Source organism: Girardinichthys multiradiatus, chromosome 13 (assembly GCF_021462225.1).
Source record: "Girardinichthys multiradiatus isolate DD_20200921_A chromosome 13, DD_fGirMul_XY1, whole genome shotgun sequence".
In the NCBI taxonomy this organism is placed as follows: domain Eukaryota; kingdom Metazoa; phylum Chordata; class Actinopteri; order Cyprinodontiformes; family Goodeidae; genus Girardinichthys; species Girardinichthys multiradiatus.
In genome coordinates, this window is record NC_061806.1 from 24,385,467 (window position 1) to 24,403,527 (window position 18,061).

The 18,061-nt window shown below is 38.6% G+C and overlaps 1 protein-coding gene across 3 annotated transcripts in view; it reads right to left on the bottom strand.

Annotated features, from left to right (window-relative positions):
* ripor2 (RHO family interacting cell polarization regulator 2) overlaps positions 1-18,061 on the bottom strand; it is a 99,735-nt gene that overhangs the window by 20,650 nt on the left and 61,024 nt on the right. For all 3 annotated transcript variants that reach the window (XM_047383879.1, XM_047383878.1, XM_047383880.1), the window contains exons 3-6: positions 15,602-15,757; positions 15,306-15,384; positions 15,134-15,157; positions 12,544-12,597 (exon numbers count right to left, since the gene is read on the bottom strand). In XM_047383879.1, coding sequence (XP_047239835.1) covers positions 12,544-12,597; positions 15,134-15,157; positions 15,306-15,384; positions 15,602-15,757 — 313 coding nt within the window. The remainder of the gene's footprint in view (positions 1-12,543; positions 12,598-15,133; positions 15,158-15,305; positions 15,385-15,601; positions 15,758-18,061) is intronic.

The following is an 18,061-nucleotide window of genomic DNA, read 5'->3' on the forward strand; positions in this document are numbered from 1 at the left end:
ATGTGTACCTGCAGGCTATGTCGCCCCAGACTGTGACCCAGTGGGAGGCTTCCTTACTGAGGTACCATCAGACTGGGTTAGATCTCCTCTGGAGAGGATTTCAGTTAGCAGCCCTAGCCTGAAGTTATCCTCCACAGATCAGCACAGAAAGAATGAACTATTCTATCAACATCTAGCTAACTCTCTGTGAGGTAGAATGTCGACATTTCAGACGAGACTGGATCCACATTAGATCCTGGAGCAGTTTTACTGTGATCTGAACATCAATTTTCTTCTTTTCTTCACTTTAGATCAGTATCTGTTAGTTCTTTAAATTTTTTTGTTGCATCTACGTTTTCTAAAATTACAATTATAATCACAGGAATACACATACAGGGAAGTCTAAATTACGTATTATTTACCCAAAACAACACAAAATGAGTACACAACAGAAGCAGGTGTCGAGCTAAGCTAAAAATTTACAAAACAACCAGATAGGCTAAAGTAGTGCTGGGTAACCCATCTCTGAATGTGTAATTCACCAGGACTCCAGGTTTCTGGTTTTTGACCTTCCTAAAGTCACATTTGATCAAAGTGACAGCCTTGCAAAACAGAACACCTCTGTGAAGCTCATAAAAGGGAGACGTAGATGCCTTCCTAGTGCCAGCACTGAAATATTGATGCCGTGTGCTCTTTATGGTGCTCATTAGGGAGACACAGAGAAAACGGGCCTGTCTGGCTCCTGTTGTCCTAATAGCTGCCGTTTGTGATTCTTTATGCCTAAACTGACAGATTGTGTGGAGAGTTTTTTTAAGGTGGGGATGCAAGTAGGGTTCATGGTGGAAAGTTTCTTTTCAAGGGGTTTGAAAATCAAGTCAGATGATATTAAATTTGAATCCCACACCCACTATGATCCCACCCTCTCCACCTCAAACCGAGCAGCCCTCAGCGACCCACCAACCCATTCCTGAGTGGGGCCCAGCCCAGCCCAGCCCGTCTGCCTGTCTGTGGTATGTGGTGTATGTGGCATAGCTGCAGCAGCTGAATGGATTGAACCTCAGAACAACATCTAACCTAACTAACTGGGTTCAGTTATCGTACAGGAGATTCAGAGCCACCGTTCGAGGCCTCAGATTGATCTTAAACTTCTGTGCACAACATACCATGCCATGGTTCACAGGTTCCTAAATGTTTTTCCAAGTTATAATTTGCAGAACCAAACTGACCACGAATGAGTTTATCCCGTCTTAGGCCATTAATACTGTATAAATACAAAGGTTTACCATGAATTTATGGCAGAATTTATTGTGCACATGCTTAAAATATGGAAGGATGGAGGTGCAAACGGACGGGCAAACAAACAGATGGCCAAATGGATGGTTGAAAAAAGATGGATGGATAGAGAGATGGATGGATGGATAGATGGGATGGACAGACAGATGAACGGATGGATGGGAAAAAAAAGACGATTGACAGAAACAAACTGTCGGTTGGACGGACACATAAATGGACAGAGGGATGGATGGATGAATGGATGGAAATCATTTTCATATACCTATATTCCATTTTCCCCTTTTGGAAAAATTTAAATCCTGGACCTGGAAAATACTTTAGTGAAACTCATACTTTTCTCTAGTAACCCTTCATACACAAGATAACTATGACAAGGAGTTAATCATTTAGAGAAAATGATGCTTCTCTGAGGGAAGACTGGGCACCAACAAACTGTAACTGATGAAGAGCCATTCTCATATCACTGTCGGATAATGAAGCCCAATTACAGCGACCGCTTGCTGCCTTCGAGAACATGCACTTGTAAAGGTCAACCAAGTCTTTCTCCAGAGGCTGTCCATCAACATATTGCTGTGCCTTGGGCACATTAAACCCCAGAGAAAGACAAAACATGAAAGGCAAAATGCAAACGAAGAAAGAAAACCCTCCATACAAACAGATGGCAAAATCTAACATGCCTCGGTTCTAGACCATCCTGACAGTGGGACAGCAATACAGATTTTCCTTTTCAAAGATGACTAACACAGGCACATGGGTCAGGAACACCTTCCTTAGTTAGGATTATCCTGACGATGCGTTCAATCTTTGGTCTCATTAGTCTTCCATGGTTTTTGCAATAACGGAAAATTAGGATTGATTAGATTTACCTGGAAATGATGGCAAAGATTTAGGTGAATCATTAGAGCAAAACAATAAAAAACAAAAAACATATTTTTTCCCTAAACAGTTAAAGGGAATTCTAGAAATACAGGGCTTTGGATAAGTATCTTTAACTTTTTCATATTGTTTTCATGTTACAACAGACCATAATGTATTTTCTTGGGATTATATGTGATAGACCAACACAAAGTAGTAAATAATTGTGAAGTATGAGGAAAATTAAACATGCTTTTATAAAATCTTTAAAAAATAAAAATCAGTGTCATGCATTTGTTTTCAGCCCATTTACTAAAATACCCCTAAATAAAATCCAGGGCAACCAACAGTCTTTAGAAGTCTACTTGGTAAACAAAGTCCACCTTTGAAAAAACTCATCTCAGTATCTTAAGTACAGCTGTTCTGTGAAGGCCTCAGTGGTTTGTTAGAGAGCATAACAACGACCACCTAAACTGATAGACCAGGTAAAGGAGAACATCAATCAGAGAAGCAGCCAAGAGACCCATGGTAACTTTGGATGAGCTTCAGAGATTCAACAACTTAGGTAGTAGTGTCTGTCATGAGAACAGCTGTTAGTTGTACACTTTTCAAATCTGGACTTTATAAAGGAGTGGCAACAAGTAAATTGTTAAGAAACAAAGTCATACAAATTCCTGTTTGCAGTTTGCAATAAGCCACATTAGGGTAACAGCAAACATATGGCAGGGGCTCTGGTCACATGAGGGAAAGATTGAACTTTTTGCACTGTATGTAAAATGCGCCCTTTGAAAACTAACACTGCACATCACCCTGAACATAGGATCACCATGATAAAACATGGTATTGGCAGAATCATCCTGTGGGGATGACCCAGTCAAAGTCCAGACCAAAATCCAATTGAAAGTCTGTGGCAAGTCTTGGAAATTGAAGTTCAGAGATAATCTGCATACAATTAATTTTCTATCACTTTACAACTATGTGCTACTTTGTGTTGGTCAATCAAATAAAATTGAAGTTTGTAAGTGAAATGTACCCAAATGTGAAAAGGTTTAGGCAATATAAATATATTGAGAAGGCACTGTAGTTTAGCTGCAATTTGCTCACTTAAAGGATCATTTCAATAAAAGAAATCCCATCTGTTTCGGGTAAGATCCAAAAAAGTGCCTGCTACACATCTGGTTATTAAGATATATATTAAATCTAAATATATGCTAAAATCAGTCCTCTTTTGAATTCTGTTAATTATTATGGAAGCCCATTTCCACCATCATGATGAAAAAAAAATGTATCAACTTGTATCTCATAATTAGGACAACAAAATATTCATTTTAATGCCAATAAATAATTAAAAAAAGGCAAATATATATCTTATTGGTCAGAGAGCAGACTCATGTTTTGTGAAGTCCTCCAAATCATTAGCGTGCGTGGTCTTCCACTTAGCAGTTCCTTTGTACATTTTTTAAAGTTCATGTCTAGGGATAATTTTTATTTCAGAATTTACAAGAAGGGCAATGTTAAACTTTATCAAATCAACAAAAATTAACAAAGTCATAATTATGAGATAACTATTTCATAATTATGAGATACTTTCTCAGACGCTGAAAGTGATAGCCTAAATATAGCGTTTAATGCTATCTTAGACTCAATTGGCTTTGATCAACACATTAACAAACCTACCCACCTTTGTCTTCATTCTCTGGACCTTGTGCTGACATATGGCATTGAGTGTAAAGACATAACAATATTCTCTCATAACCCTGTCCTGTCTGACCATTTCTTAATAACCTTTGAGTTTAATTTAACCGAGTACTCCACACCTGAAAGAAAATTTCATTATAGTAGATCATTATCAGGCGATGCTGTAACAACCTTTAAAGAATCTGTTCCATTTTTAATTTCCTCATTATCACTGAAAAGCACAGTGGAGGGCAATAATTCTGTTTCTGCCCCTTCACAAATTGATTCTTTTGTTCATAGTGTTTCTTCATCATTGCGTGATGCATTAGACGATGCAGCCCCCTTGAAAAAGAAGGTAATCATTAATAGGAGGCAGGCTCCTTCGTTTAATTCAGAGCTGCGTACTTTAAAGCACAATGTTAGAAAATTGGAGAGAAAATGGCGCTCTACACACCTAGAGGATTCCTACTTAATCTGGAAAAATAGCCTACTGTTGTATAAAAAGACACTTCACCAAGCTAGAACAGCTTATTTCTCATCATTAATAGAAGAGAACAAGAATAATCCTAGGTTTCTCTTTAGTACAGTTGCTAAACTTACACAGAGTCATAGCTCTGTTGAGCCATCCATTCCCTTAGCAGCCATGACTTTATGGGATTCTTCTTAAATAAAATTGATTCTATTAAAAAGAAAATCTTTGACATACTCCCGAAGATGATTACTTCATCCTCAGCAAGTGAGACAACATTGGAAATAACTGCAGAACCTGATTTGTGTTTGGATTGTTTTGATCCTGTGAAGCTTCCTGAGTTATCAGAAATATTAGCTTCATCTAAACCTTCAACGTGTATGTTAGACCCAATCCCAACTAAATTATTTAAGGAAGTGTTCCCTCTGATTACCAGCCCCATTTTAGATATGATTACTCTATCTTTAGTAAATGGATATGTACCACAGGCTTTTAAGTTAGCTGTAATTAAACCTTTACTTAAGAAACCTTTGCTTGATCGAGATGACTTGAAAAATTACAGACCTATATCCAATCTTCCATTCTTATCTAAAATTCTTGAGAAAATTGTTGCTAATCAAATGTGTGAGCATTTATACAGCAATGACCTGTTTGAAGAGTTTCAGTCAGGCTTCAGAGCTCATCATAGCACTGAAACAGCTCTGCTGAAAGTCACTAATGATATTCTTATGGCCTCAGATAATGGACTTGTGTCTGTACTGGTCCTGTTAGATCTCAGTGCTGCATTTGATACAGTCGATCACAAAATTCTCTTAGAAAGGCTGGAATATGCTATAGGGATCAGGGGAACAGCGCTAGACTGGTTTAAATCTTATCTGTCTGACAGATTCCAGTTTGTTCATGTAAATGATAAATCATCTTTAAACTCCAGGGTTAATTGTGGAGTACCACAGGGCTCAGTACTTGGGCCAATTCTCTTTACTATATGTTTCCAATAGGTCAATTATTAGGCAGCATGGGATAAATTTTCACTGTTACGCTGATGATACTCAGCTTTACTTATCCATAAATCCTGATGAGCCCAACCAGTTAGATAGACTACAAGCATGTCTTGAAGATATAAAAACTTGGATGACGTTAAATTCTTTGCTTCTAAATTCAGACAAGGCAGAAGTTGTCGTCTTTGGACCGGAGTGTTTAAAAAAGAAACTGCTTAGTCAATCCCTTAACCTGGATGGCATTAAATTGACCTCTGATAATAAAGTAAAAAACCTTGGTGTTAATTTTGACCAGGACATGTCATTTAAATCCCATATTAAACAAGTTTCTAGGATTTCCTTCTTTCATCTCCAGAACATTGCCAAAATTAGAAATATTCTATCTAGGAGTGACACTGAAAAACTAGTCCATGCATTTGTTACTTCAAGGCTGGACTATTGTAATTCGTTACTATCAGGATGTCCACAAAATGCAGTTAAAAACCTTCAGCTGATTCAAAATGCTGCAGCAAGAGTTCTGATGAAAATTAAAAAGAGAGATCATATTTCTCCTATTTTAGGGTCCCTTCATTGGCTCCCTGTTAAATCCAGAATAGAATTTAAAATTCTCCTCCTCACATATAAAGCCCTTAATGATCTTGCTCCATCATACATCAGAGACCTGATTGTTCCATGCGTTCCTAACAGAGCATCTTCGTTCTCAGGCTGCAGGTTTACTGGTGGTTCCTAGAGTCTCTAGAAGTAGAATGGGAGGCAGATCCTTTAGTTATCAGGCTCCTCTCCTGTGGAACCAGCTCCCAGCTTTAGTCCATGAGGCAGACACCCTGTCTACTTTTAAGGCTAGGCTTAAAACTTTCCTTTTTGATAAAGCTTATAGTTAGAGTGGCTTAGTTTATCCTGAGCTATCTTCCTTATTTTTTTACCTCCGTCTTCGTCCCTCCCTGTTGGATGGAGTAAGGGGGAGTCAGGTTTAGCCTAAACTGGCTCAGTTATGGTTGAGGTGCAAACACACCCTCAATTTCTGCTACCTGTATGACCCCTTCTCTTTTCCAATGGTTATAATCAGTCTGACAGAGGGAGGTATCCCAATCATTGTGGTTTTTAGTATAACAATGACCATCAGTGGGACCCTTTGTGGGGTTCCTTGAGACGACATTGTTGTAAATAAGCGCCGTTTAACTAAATAATCTGAACTGAAACTATCTGTGTAGTTATGCTGCTATAGGCTTAGGCTGCTGGAGGACATAATGACCACTTTCACTCTCTTTGCTACATTCTCACACTACTCTCCAATTTTGCATTGTTTGCTGTTATTGCAGCTTTTAACTTTGTTCTCTCTTTTCTCTTCCTAGAAGTTACACCTGGCATGGCTCTGTGTCTGCCTGTGACACCTTTCTGGAGAGGGGAATCGCCCGAGCTTCTGCTGGCAACAACTTAATGCTCACCCTCTACCGATGATCCACATAGCCCTGTCTTTTAGTGTTTAACCCTTTCTCTCTCCTAGACATGGAAATTGACTGAGCTTTTACTGTGACTAACTGTATGTGCTCTCTTTCAGACTCTAACCTTGAAAACTGGCTCAGAGTTTATCTGTTCTTTCTTTCTAGGTGAAACGACTAAAGGAGCTACATCCATTAACATTTACTTTTCCTTCCCATAGAAAGTACTTCTAGATCAGTGCTTCTTTGTTCTTTTTGTGTCTCTGCTCTGTTCTCTCAAACCCCCAGTCGGTCGTGGCAGATGGCCGCTCACACTGAGTCTGGTTCTGCTGGAGGTTTCTTCCTGTTAAAAGGGAGTTTTTCCTCTCCGCTGTCGCTACATGCATGCTCAGTATGAGGGATTGCTGCAAAGTCAACGCCAGTGACTGTCCACTGTCTCTACATGCTCATCCAGGAGGAGTGAATGCTGCAAGTCACTGACTGGATGCAATCTGCTGGGTTTCCTTGGATAGAAAAACTTTTTATCCAATTTGAATAAAAAGCTAACTCCGACTGCACTGTTTAATTGTTAGGATTAATTGGAATGTATGTACCTGACTGTTGTGAAGTGCCTTGAGACAACATGTGTTGTGAATTGGCGCTATATAAATAAAACTGAATTGAATTGAATAATTATGAGATAGCTAAGTCATAATAATGAAATACAAGTTTCTTTATTTTCATCAAAGTGGCAGAAATGGGCTTCCATAAATTACAGCTCAGAGTGCTGGGAAAAAACTAAGTTGCTTAGAGAACTAGTTAGGGAAAACCTTTATCAGGGAATCCGTTTTGGTCTTTAAGAGAAGAAGACTGGTAAATATTGGGTAAGTAGTGTTTTTATGTTGTCGACTAATTAATTTTAAAGGATTGTATTTGGATCTAATAAAATCTAAGTAAAGACTTTGAAATTTTCCATTTAAACAGAATCTTTTGGCTAAAAAAATCGTTTTACAACGTGGACTTTATCCGGAATTGTTGGATAATTATGCACAAGCATCCCACACCCACATTTCATGCCCAGGAGCAACTGATTATAAACAGATTAAAAACAGGCAGGCTCCACCAAACAGCATCAAACACCCGAGCCCTCTCTGGGGATCTGTGGTTGTGTGTGGCAAGATTAGCAATCAAGGGGGGAGAGGGGTAAGCAGAAATGTCCTTTTTTTTAAATAATCTTATGCAAAGTGTTCTCACTCAATCTGGTCTGTTTTTGGCATGTGGTTAACACATAATGTAAAGCACACACTCTCTCAGAGGGAGACAGGGTACCTGTCAGCTGCTCTGCTCACCTTCGGTCTGTGTCAATCATCTTTTCAATGATGCCCTGTTGATACCGGCCCCCACACACAAACATAAACAGTGGATATAGACTTTGTCCCATGCAGGACATTAAAGAGGTTATGTTGTACCACCTGCCTCCTCTATGCCTGCCAATTACAGCACAGACATCTGGAAGCAAAGCAGGAACAAAACTGAGTCACTAACTAACTGATGGACGATTGCTCCACGCTTACCTGAACTCACAGCTGCTGCAACATTGAACAGATATATCTTTCTGAGCTGCTCATAATCCAAGGCTCATGTTTTATTTATATTGTAAATACAATAATTCTCCAATAACATTTAAACCATTATGTACGTCTAATGCTATATCTTAATATTGGAACACTGATGCTGCTATTCTTATCTCTGCAGCACTCATCACTCTCTGTCAGTACAAAAGGAAAACAAAAGTTACTGATGTTTGATAAAAAAAAAACAACTAAAATATTGGACATTTTGGCACAAATCTTCCATTCATGACCAAATGATGCACTTTCTTTCAGATAATTTTCTTATTAAACTTAACTCAAGCTTTAGATCAGATCATAGTAAGTTGCAGCACAACTGATAGATATTCATGATGTCAAATCATTAAATAGTAAGCAGCGCTGTGCAGCTTTATTTGTTGTTTTAACAAAATTAAGAAATACACATAGTCGAACCTCAGCTTCAGGAAAAGCAGTGTGGTTTTTGTCCCTGCTGTGGAACACTGGACTCTCTACACCCTCTACAGGGTGCTTGAGGATTCATGGGAGTTTGCCCAACCGGTCCACGTGTTTTGTGGACCTGAAGAAGGTATTCAACCGTGTCCCCTGTGGTGCCCTGTTGGGGCGCTCCAGGAGTACGGAGTCAGGGGCCCTTTATTAGGGGCCATCCGCTCTCTGTACAAGCGGAGCAGGAATTTGGTCCGCAATGCCGGCACTAAGTCGGACCTGAACTTGACCATGAACTTTGGGTTACGATCGAAAGACAAGATCCCGGACGCAAGCGGGAGCTTTCTCCGCAGTGTGGCCGGGCACTCCCTTAGAGATAGGGTGAGAAGCTCAGCCATTCGAGAGGAGCTCGGAGTAGAGCCGCTGCTCCTCCACATCGAGAGGAGACAGTTGAGGTGGCTCGGCCATCTGTATCGGATGCCTCCTGGACACCTTCCTCGGGAGGTGTTCCAGGCACGTCCCACCGGGAGGAGGCCCAGGGGACAGCCCAGGACACGCTGGAGGGACAATATCTCTCAGCTGGCCTGGGAACACCTTGGGCTCCTCCCGGAGCAGCTGGAGGAGGTGTCGGGGAGAAGGAAGTTTGGGCATCTCCACCGAGTCTGCTGCCCCTGCGACCCGGTCCTGGATAAAGCGGAAGGCGACGACGATGACGAGAAATACGCAAATTAACAAAACGTGAACCTCTACTAAAAATATTCTACAAAACACTGTAACGAAATTCTGTAAAATGGCCCTGAACTGGATTACAAATTATTTATCCTGCATTATACTGTAGAAAAGTATACATCAACACCAATCACAATATCTAAAGGTGCTCCACATAAACCTATTTTAGCCCCCATTTTATTCTCTAGTAAACTAAATGAGTTTGAAGAAGGGATTAGTGCAACCAAACTACAAGTATATGCTGATGACGCAGTCATTTGTACAGTTGGTTAATGAATGGGCAATGTAGACTTGAAAATTGAATAACTTAATTGAATTCATTAATATTTTAGAAAGTCCGGACTCCATTTATTTTTGATCCAATGGAAGCAACAGTGAAAACCGAAAAGGAAAAGAATAGTTAATTATTATTATCACCGGATGACATTTTTTAATCATAATATACGTTTTTCTCAGTAATAATAATGGATGTGATAATTGTCCATTGTTAAATGGGACCCCTCAATAAATCAGCTTTTACAGGAAGATTTTCAGTCACTGCAACAATTTTAGCTAAAACTGAAATCTGTTCTAAACTCAAACATAAAATAATTTATACTTTTATTTTTTTTTATTTGTTTTGGTCCATTGTTATACTAGAGAGTATATAGAAAAGAAAATCTCTTCAAATAAATACTTTGGAATCTGGCTAGATTAAAAATATTTTAGCAATCCTGATTTGTTAAACAAACTTAGATTTTAAAGGTTTATGTAATTTCATTTGGAAAAAGTATTTTCCCTTTGCAGACACAAATAAAGTTCTTAAAAGCATCTTACTCTCCATGTTGGACTAGAATGACATTATTCCAATGGATGCTCTATACTCCATACTTAAAATACTGAACTCTGCATATCATGCTGTGTTGTAACGAATGCAGCATCTGACTTTACCACTGCACCTTGTACATGGTAAATGGAAAAAACCTAAATTCTGTTTTTATGGAAAAAATGACCAGCCAAACAGCTTTCTTTCACACTACAAGTCTCATACAACCAGTCATACTCAACAAAAACTCAAACATTCATCCACAGAAATACAGATTGTAATAAACTTGAGGTTAAGTGCTTTGCTCAAAAGAAATTAAGTTGGAATCAAACACGCAACCTTTCGATTACTTGCTTGTTCCACTAAGCTACAGCCATCTAAACTATTTCTTTAAATCAGACAGGAACAACGCACATGTCACTGTTCATCGCAAAAAGCTTCGTGATTTACCTACCTATATTTTAACACGTTTGTTCCATAATATTAGTACTTTTTATACCAGGTCCAGTACAAAAGTGCTATTGATTCCAGAATAAAACAAAATTAGGAAAAACCGCCTTTTTTTATTCATGCATCAAATCAGTAGAACAAGCTTCAGAATAACACTTTCCCCTATACATATTTTTAATGGTCTTCTTAAAACTTCTCTGACTTAAACATTTATTTGCTTTATTGAGCTCTTAGTAGCAGTGATTTATGATGGATTTTTGTTGTACATATTTTTTTTTTTTTCTGTAAATGATTTCATTCTTTTTATTGTATTTTATTATACCTAATGATGCTTTAATTTGAAACCATTTGTTTTTACAGCAAACTTGAGTGGGACTCCCTGAAAAAAAAAAAAAGAGTTGCTCTATCTCACTGGGACCTTTCTGATGGAATAAAAACTTTGTTAAATATTTGTTAAATATTAGTATTTGTTAAAAGCCATGGTAAACGAATTTCAAATTCAAAGAAAACATTCATGAATTCAGCCTTTAGAAACATTCCAGAGTCAGTAATGACACTGCAGAAAACATCAGTGAACATGATGCTAATATTATGTCTGTAAGCAAGAAAGAAAAACACAGCCAGAGCTAAATTTACCAGATAGAGAGAGACTGAGGCTTTATACTTGCCTGGTAGGATAAATCAGTGCTTTGCTTTTCCAAATATTTACTGCTACATTTAGTCCTATTTCTGTTCTGAGTCTGCAAGAATAAAGGGGTGTCAAAATAAAGCAGGATCTCAAGCTGAAACGCTGAGAATTTGGTTGCGTAAAAGCACCCTGTGGCATTTTTATAAGACACAGCATGCATCGACTACATTTTGTTTGTTCCAAGCGTCAAGGAGGAGCTCACTGCAGAAATATTTTAGGAATTTTGAGACATCAGCTAGTATAACTTGACTTTGGCAAATTTTATTCATCCACATCTTCGTTGGTTACTTTTCCCAATTTTAAAAACCTCAAAACTAAACGAAACTAAATTTGTATTGTGCAAAAGGTTGTGTACGACTATCAAGGGTTAACATTCCAGGTAGATGGCTTTCTCGAATTCCCTATTTGACTTCAAAAGGATGTCTTCAAGTAACCATAGTTACCTTTGGATCGGGGCAGTTGTTTTGGCGTGTTGCTCTGATAACCTGCTGTCAGGTCTGATTTGATGCCCAGCAAGCAATACTGGACTACAAAGGAGGTTGTGGAAGAAAAGGCAAAGAGCATTGAAAGCTAGTAGGGTCTACAAAAAATGTTAGGGATTATGGTCCCCAACTGGGAGCCCGTGAGAAGACTACAAAAGCAGGAATGAAGGAGAAAAAAACAGTTTCTTGCCACAACAATTAAAACAGCAGGAAACTTCACTTTATTATCAAAAAATGAAAAAATAAACCCCAATATCAAATATCCAGAAGGCTTTTGGTCTAACGCAACTACAAAAACAAAGCACTTAAAGGGTACAAACATAACAATATGAAATTTAAACTTTCACATTTTAGAAAATATGTAAGTCGTTTGTTTTCTTGTTCTTTATTCATTGGAGGCCGGTCATTTAATGCAAATATATATTCCACAAGGACAGAAAAAAGTCGTCATTCGGAGTGACTAAAATGCCTTTAACATATGAGGTATGACAAATCAAGTTTTACCTTTAAAAGGATAAAACGATTTTTTGAGTTTTTTGATCTGTCTACACAACTTAAGCACAAATAAAAGTAGAAAAAAAGATTATATGGAAGATTCAGGTCAGGACTGTTAAAACATAGGTACAGAGAATCCTAAAATAATAAGATCCCACTTAGATCTTACCTTGCTGATGTGAAACTCAAGGCGTCTCATGTACCTCTCAATGCTTTTGATTTGCTGCAAAAAAAAAAAAAACAGACAGCAATGTAGCAATATACCAGTCAGCCAAAATATTATGACCACAAACAGGCCAAAGAGGAAACAGGATCAAGTATTGTCCACTGGTACCTTCTGGTGGGTGGGGGGGTATTAGGAAGCACTAAACATGTCATTGAACATAGGGTGTTAGAAAATAAAACTGATTAGCTAGCAAATTAGGATGGCTAGACAGCTGGTTCGGACCATCCATAATACTGCAGCTAATAAATCATAAGCAATTGAGTCACTCGAGACTTCTTTGAGTCATTTAATAAGTAGTTGGGTCATACGAAGTTGGTGCATGAGAAAAGATTTGCCTGTGCTGAGTTATTTGATCACCAAAACTGGCCAATTTCCATCACTGGCCTTGTTCATGCAATCAATATTCTCTGATAGCAGTAGCCTCAATAGAGTCAGTAGTATTGGAGGAAGACCACAAGTTTGAGATGTTAAATCAGTCTGAAATTATGCTAGATTCCAATCCAGCAGAGGAAGTCAGGGATGTGAAAAGTGTTGGCAATTTATTATTTGGCAAGTAGTCATAATCATTTGAATGACAGGTGTAAATAACATGAAACAACTTAAACTAAAAGTATGACATATACAGGTCCTTCTCAAAATATTAGCATATTGTGATAAAGTTCATTATTTTCCATAATGTAATGATGAAAATTTAACATTCATAAATTTTAGATTCATTGCACACTAACTAAAATATTTCAGGTCTTTTATTGTCTTAATATGGATGATTTTGGCATACAGCTCATGAAAACCCAAAATTCCTATCTCACAAAATTAGCATATCATTAAAAGGGTCTCTAAACGAGCTATGAACCTAATCATCTGAATCAACGAGTTAACTCTAAACACCTGCAAAAGATTCCTGAGGCCTTTAAAACTCCCAGCCTGGTTCATCACTCAAAACCCCAATCATGGGTAAGACTGCCGACCTGACTGCTGTCCATAAGGCCACTATTGACACCCTCAAGCAAGAGGGTAAGACACAGAAAGAAATTTCTGAACGAATAGGCTGTTCCCAGAGTGCTGTATCAAGGTACCTCAGTGGGAAGTCTGTGGGAAGGAAAAAGTGTGGCAGAAAACGCTGCACAACGAGAAGAGGTGACCGGACCCAGAGGAAGATTGTGGAGAAGGGCCGATTCCAGACCTTGGGGGACCTGCGGAAGCAGTGGACTGAGTCTGGAGTAGAAACATCCAGAGCCACCGTGCACAGGCGTGTGCAGGAAATGGGCTACAGGTGCCGCATTCCCCAGGTCAAGCCACTTTTGAACCAGAAACAGCGGCAGAAGCGCCTGACCTGGGCTACAGAGAAGCAGCACTGGACTGTTGCTCAGTGGTCCAAAGTACTTTTTTCGGATGAAAGCAAATTCTGCATGTCATTCGGAAATCAAGGTGCCAGAGTCTGGAGGAAGACTGGGGAGAAGGAAATGCCAAAATGCCAGAAGTCCAGTGTCAAGTACCCACAGTCAGTGATGGTCTGGGGTGCCGTGTCAGCTGCTGGTGTTGGTCCACTGTGTTTTATCAAGGGCAGGGTCAATGCAGCTAGCTATCAGGAGATTTTGGAGCACTTCATGCTTCCATCTGCTGAAAAGCTTTATGGAGATGAAGATTTCATTTTTCAGCACGACCTGGCACCTGCTCACAGTGCCAAAACCACTGGTAAATGGTTTACTGACCATGGTATCACTGTGCTCAATTGGCCTGCCAACTCTCCTGACCTGAACCCCATAGAGAATCTGTGGGATATTGTGAAGAGAACGTTGAGAAACTCAAGACCCAACACTCTGGATGAGCTAAAGGCCGCTATCGAAGTATCCTGGGCCTCCACAAGACCTCAGCAGTGCCACAGGCTGATTGCCTCCATGCCACGCCGCATTGAAGCAGTCATTTCTGCAAAAGGATTCCCGACCAAGTATTCAGTGAATAACTGTACATGATTATTTGAAGGTTGACGTTTTTTGTATTAAAAACACTTTTCTTTTATTGGTTGGATGAAATATGCTAATTTTGTGAGATAGGAATTTTGGGTTTTCATGAGCTGTATGCCAAAATCATCCGTATTAAGACAATAAAAGACCTGAAATATTTCAGTTAGTGTGCAATGAATCTAAAATATATGAATGTTAAATTTTCATCATGACATTATGGAAAATAATGAACTTTATCACAATATGCTAATATTTTGAGAAGGACCTGTATGCACTAAACACACAATATGTCAAATATTTTAACTGAACTCAAGTTTTTATATATTATACACAAAGTATATTTTTTATATAAAATATTAATATTACACCTCTCACCTATTTTTTTTTTCTTTCTCTTTTTAAGACAAACATCTGTCATTTAAGAATTAACGGCATATTTTCCATCTTTGTTCCCCTTTTACTCTATATGCTTACCGTCAAACAACTTACACTTATACCTGACTCTATTTTATATCAGGAAATTCACCTCATCTTCTCATTACAGTTCAACCCCTGCTCCATTGGCTTACCTTGTCGAGATCATACAGCACTCCCTGGAGAATAACAACAACAGAGTTCAGAAAAGACACACAACAAACAATGTTTTTTAAAGAGAAAATGAAAAAATACATTTTGTATTGTTTAAAATTATATCTGTATGCAAGATGTTACTTCATCATAACATGTTTTCATATATCTCACCAGGCGAGAGTTCCTCTTCATGTCTTTCATTAGAGATGTAAGTTTATCCAGCTCTGTTTGATGAACTTCAAGGTACTCACTAAGCAGCAGATAAAGAAAACACATATACGGTATAAATGTAGTAAAGAGCTTCTCTGGTAGCTCAAAGCAAATTACTGAAGAAAATTAATGAAATTATTGTCAGCATTACAAGTACTTCCACATAAACATTTATGTTGTTAGCCTAAACATGTTCCCAGGCGGGAATGTTAGGACGCTACACTGACTGAATGAACATGAGAGCAAGAGTTACTCACTCCAGGCCTTGTTTGAGTGCTGTGTAAACCTCCTCCAGTCTTTTGGGCTGTGGCTCTCTGGAGCTGCTGCCGCCCTTGTGGCCAGACAGGTGGGACTTCTTGGGCTTGGACTGAGGCTTCTTCGGCACCGCAGAGTTTCCCATGAACGAGTTACACCTGCACACACAGCGATGCAAATGAGGATTTAATATTCTACCAGGACAATGACTGTAAACAAGGACAGACTCCTAAACCAATGTAAAGATGGGCGACCGGCTGTCCACACCATGAATACAGTGCTGACACAAACCATTCGCTCCCAAAAAGATTTATTCTTGTTTTTGATTTTTTGTGACACTTACATATTTCTGACTATCAAACTAAATAAACTATCAAAGTCAGACACACATAACCTGAGTAAATACAAAGAGCAGTTTACAAAAGATGATTTAATTCATTATGGGAAAAAAGATATACAAACCAACCTTTTCAAAGCAATTGCCCACTAAACCTTAAAACTGGTTGTGTCACCCTTGGCATCAACAACTATCCTCTACTGTTTGTTGTAACAGGCACCGGTTATTTTACACCTCTATGAGGGAAAGTTGGTCCATTCTGCTTTGAAGAACAGTTTTAATTAAACCATATTGGAGGCTTTTAAGCATGATAGTCACACCACAGCATCTCAATCAAATTTAAGTTCAAACTTTGACTAGGTCACTTTTTTGAGCACTTTGTTCTGCTCTTTGTATCTGTTATGTTCCGTTTCTGAGATGTTGTGCTAGGCTTAGACCAGATATAAAGGTCCAGACCTTTCACGTTTATCGTTTTAGTCCACAAAATATTTCCGCAAAAGTCTTGGGGATCATTAAGATGCCCTTTTGCAAATGTGAGATGGGTCTTTGGGTTCTTTTTTGGTCAGCATTGGTTTTGGAGTTCTCCAATTAAGTTATTTTTGCCTACTCCCTTTTTTATTTTTGAATATGAACTCTGACCTTAATTGAGGCAAGTGATGCCTGTAGTGCTTTAGATATTGTTCTGGGTTCATTTTGACCTCCTGGATAAGTTGATGGGCTCTTGAAGTAGGTTTGGCAGGTCAGTCTCTTCTAAGAAGGTTCCCCACTGTTCCATCTGTTCTCCATTTGTAGATAATGGCTCTCAAGGCTTTTAACTGGGGTACCAAAACTTTAGAAAGGGATTTGTAACCCATTTACTGACTGATAGTTGTTGATAACTTTGTTTCTTTTCTGTTCTTGAATGTCATCTTAAGATCACGGCATGGTTTGTTGGTTTTTGAGATCTTTTCACCAAGTGTTTTTCAACCCTGGTCATCAAGGCAGACTGCCATGCATGTTTTAGATGTTTCCCTGGTTCAGGACAATGCAACACTTTGGTTGTCTATTTAAACATGTTAACACAAGCGAGCGTGTGTGAAACAACACATATGTATGCCTATCTGTGAAGTCCACATGACCTTTCCTTAGAAAGGCCATAATTTATCTTACTGCAGAATAAAGTTACAAAACGTAGCCATTAAAGCTCCGAGCAATCAGTGACATTTCACTATTCATACGTCTCCTCCTCAACGGGGAGGCGATGCAGAAAGAAACCTACAATTGATTGAATTGGAGCACGACAGCACATCTGGCATAATTACACACAAGTATTATCTAAAGTTTCAAGCAAACACCAAACTGGACATACATTACTATTACTGTATATGCTAACAATCAACCTTCGACATTCTGCTGATGGTCATTTTGGTATGGACTGTTGTGCGTTTACTTTTTTTTTTGTAAAATATGGAGCTGAAATTAAAATGCAAAACTAATGTGCAACAAGCAGCTGAGACATCCAGAGTTAAATCATCATGCCTAAACAGTCGAGGTATTTAAATCCATTAAAAAATGTGTCAATTTTCCAGAGATTTCAAAGAGTTTGTGGTGTCATGCACTCTCTAACCTGGTTCCCAAAGCCTTTGCAAGAGAAACTAGCCCACAGCATCACAGATCATCTACCACACCTAACAGTAGGCATGAAGTACTTCTCCACACATCTTCTGTATTACACTAGATGAGTGAAAATGACTAATGGATGCAATCAAACCTTTAAGCCTGTCTATTATCTATGAGCCAGTTTAAACTTCCTGGATAACTTAGCTCTGATCAGCAGACTGCACCCCAGACCTTTTGGGGCTCTATATCATGTCATCAGAGGACATTTGTCTTTTTTAATACACACCTGGCTCAGTGACAACACGATGAGTCAATGTATGTGTTACAGCAGAGTATCTTTATAAAAATGGTAAATGCATGACCCTAATGTTGTGCTTCCTCATTATTCATTTTCAGATAAACAAACAAATAAAGAACTGAAACATACAGATAAAACATTCAGTGTCAAGGTAACATATTCTAGTATAGAGAACTTGTTTACAAAACAACGAGCTGCCTCACATTTCTTTCTGTTCTTCTATTAATC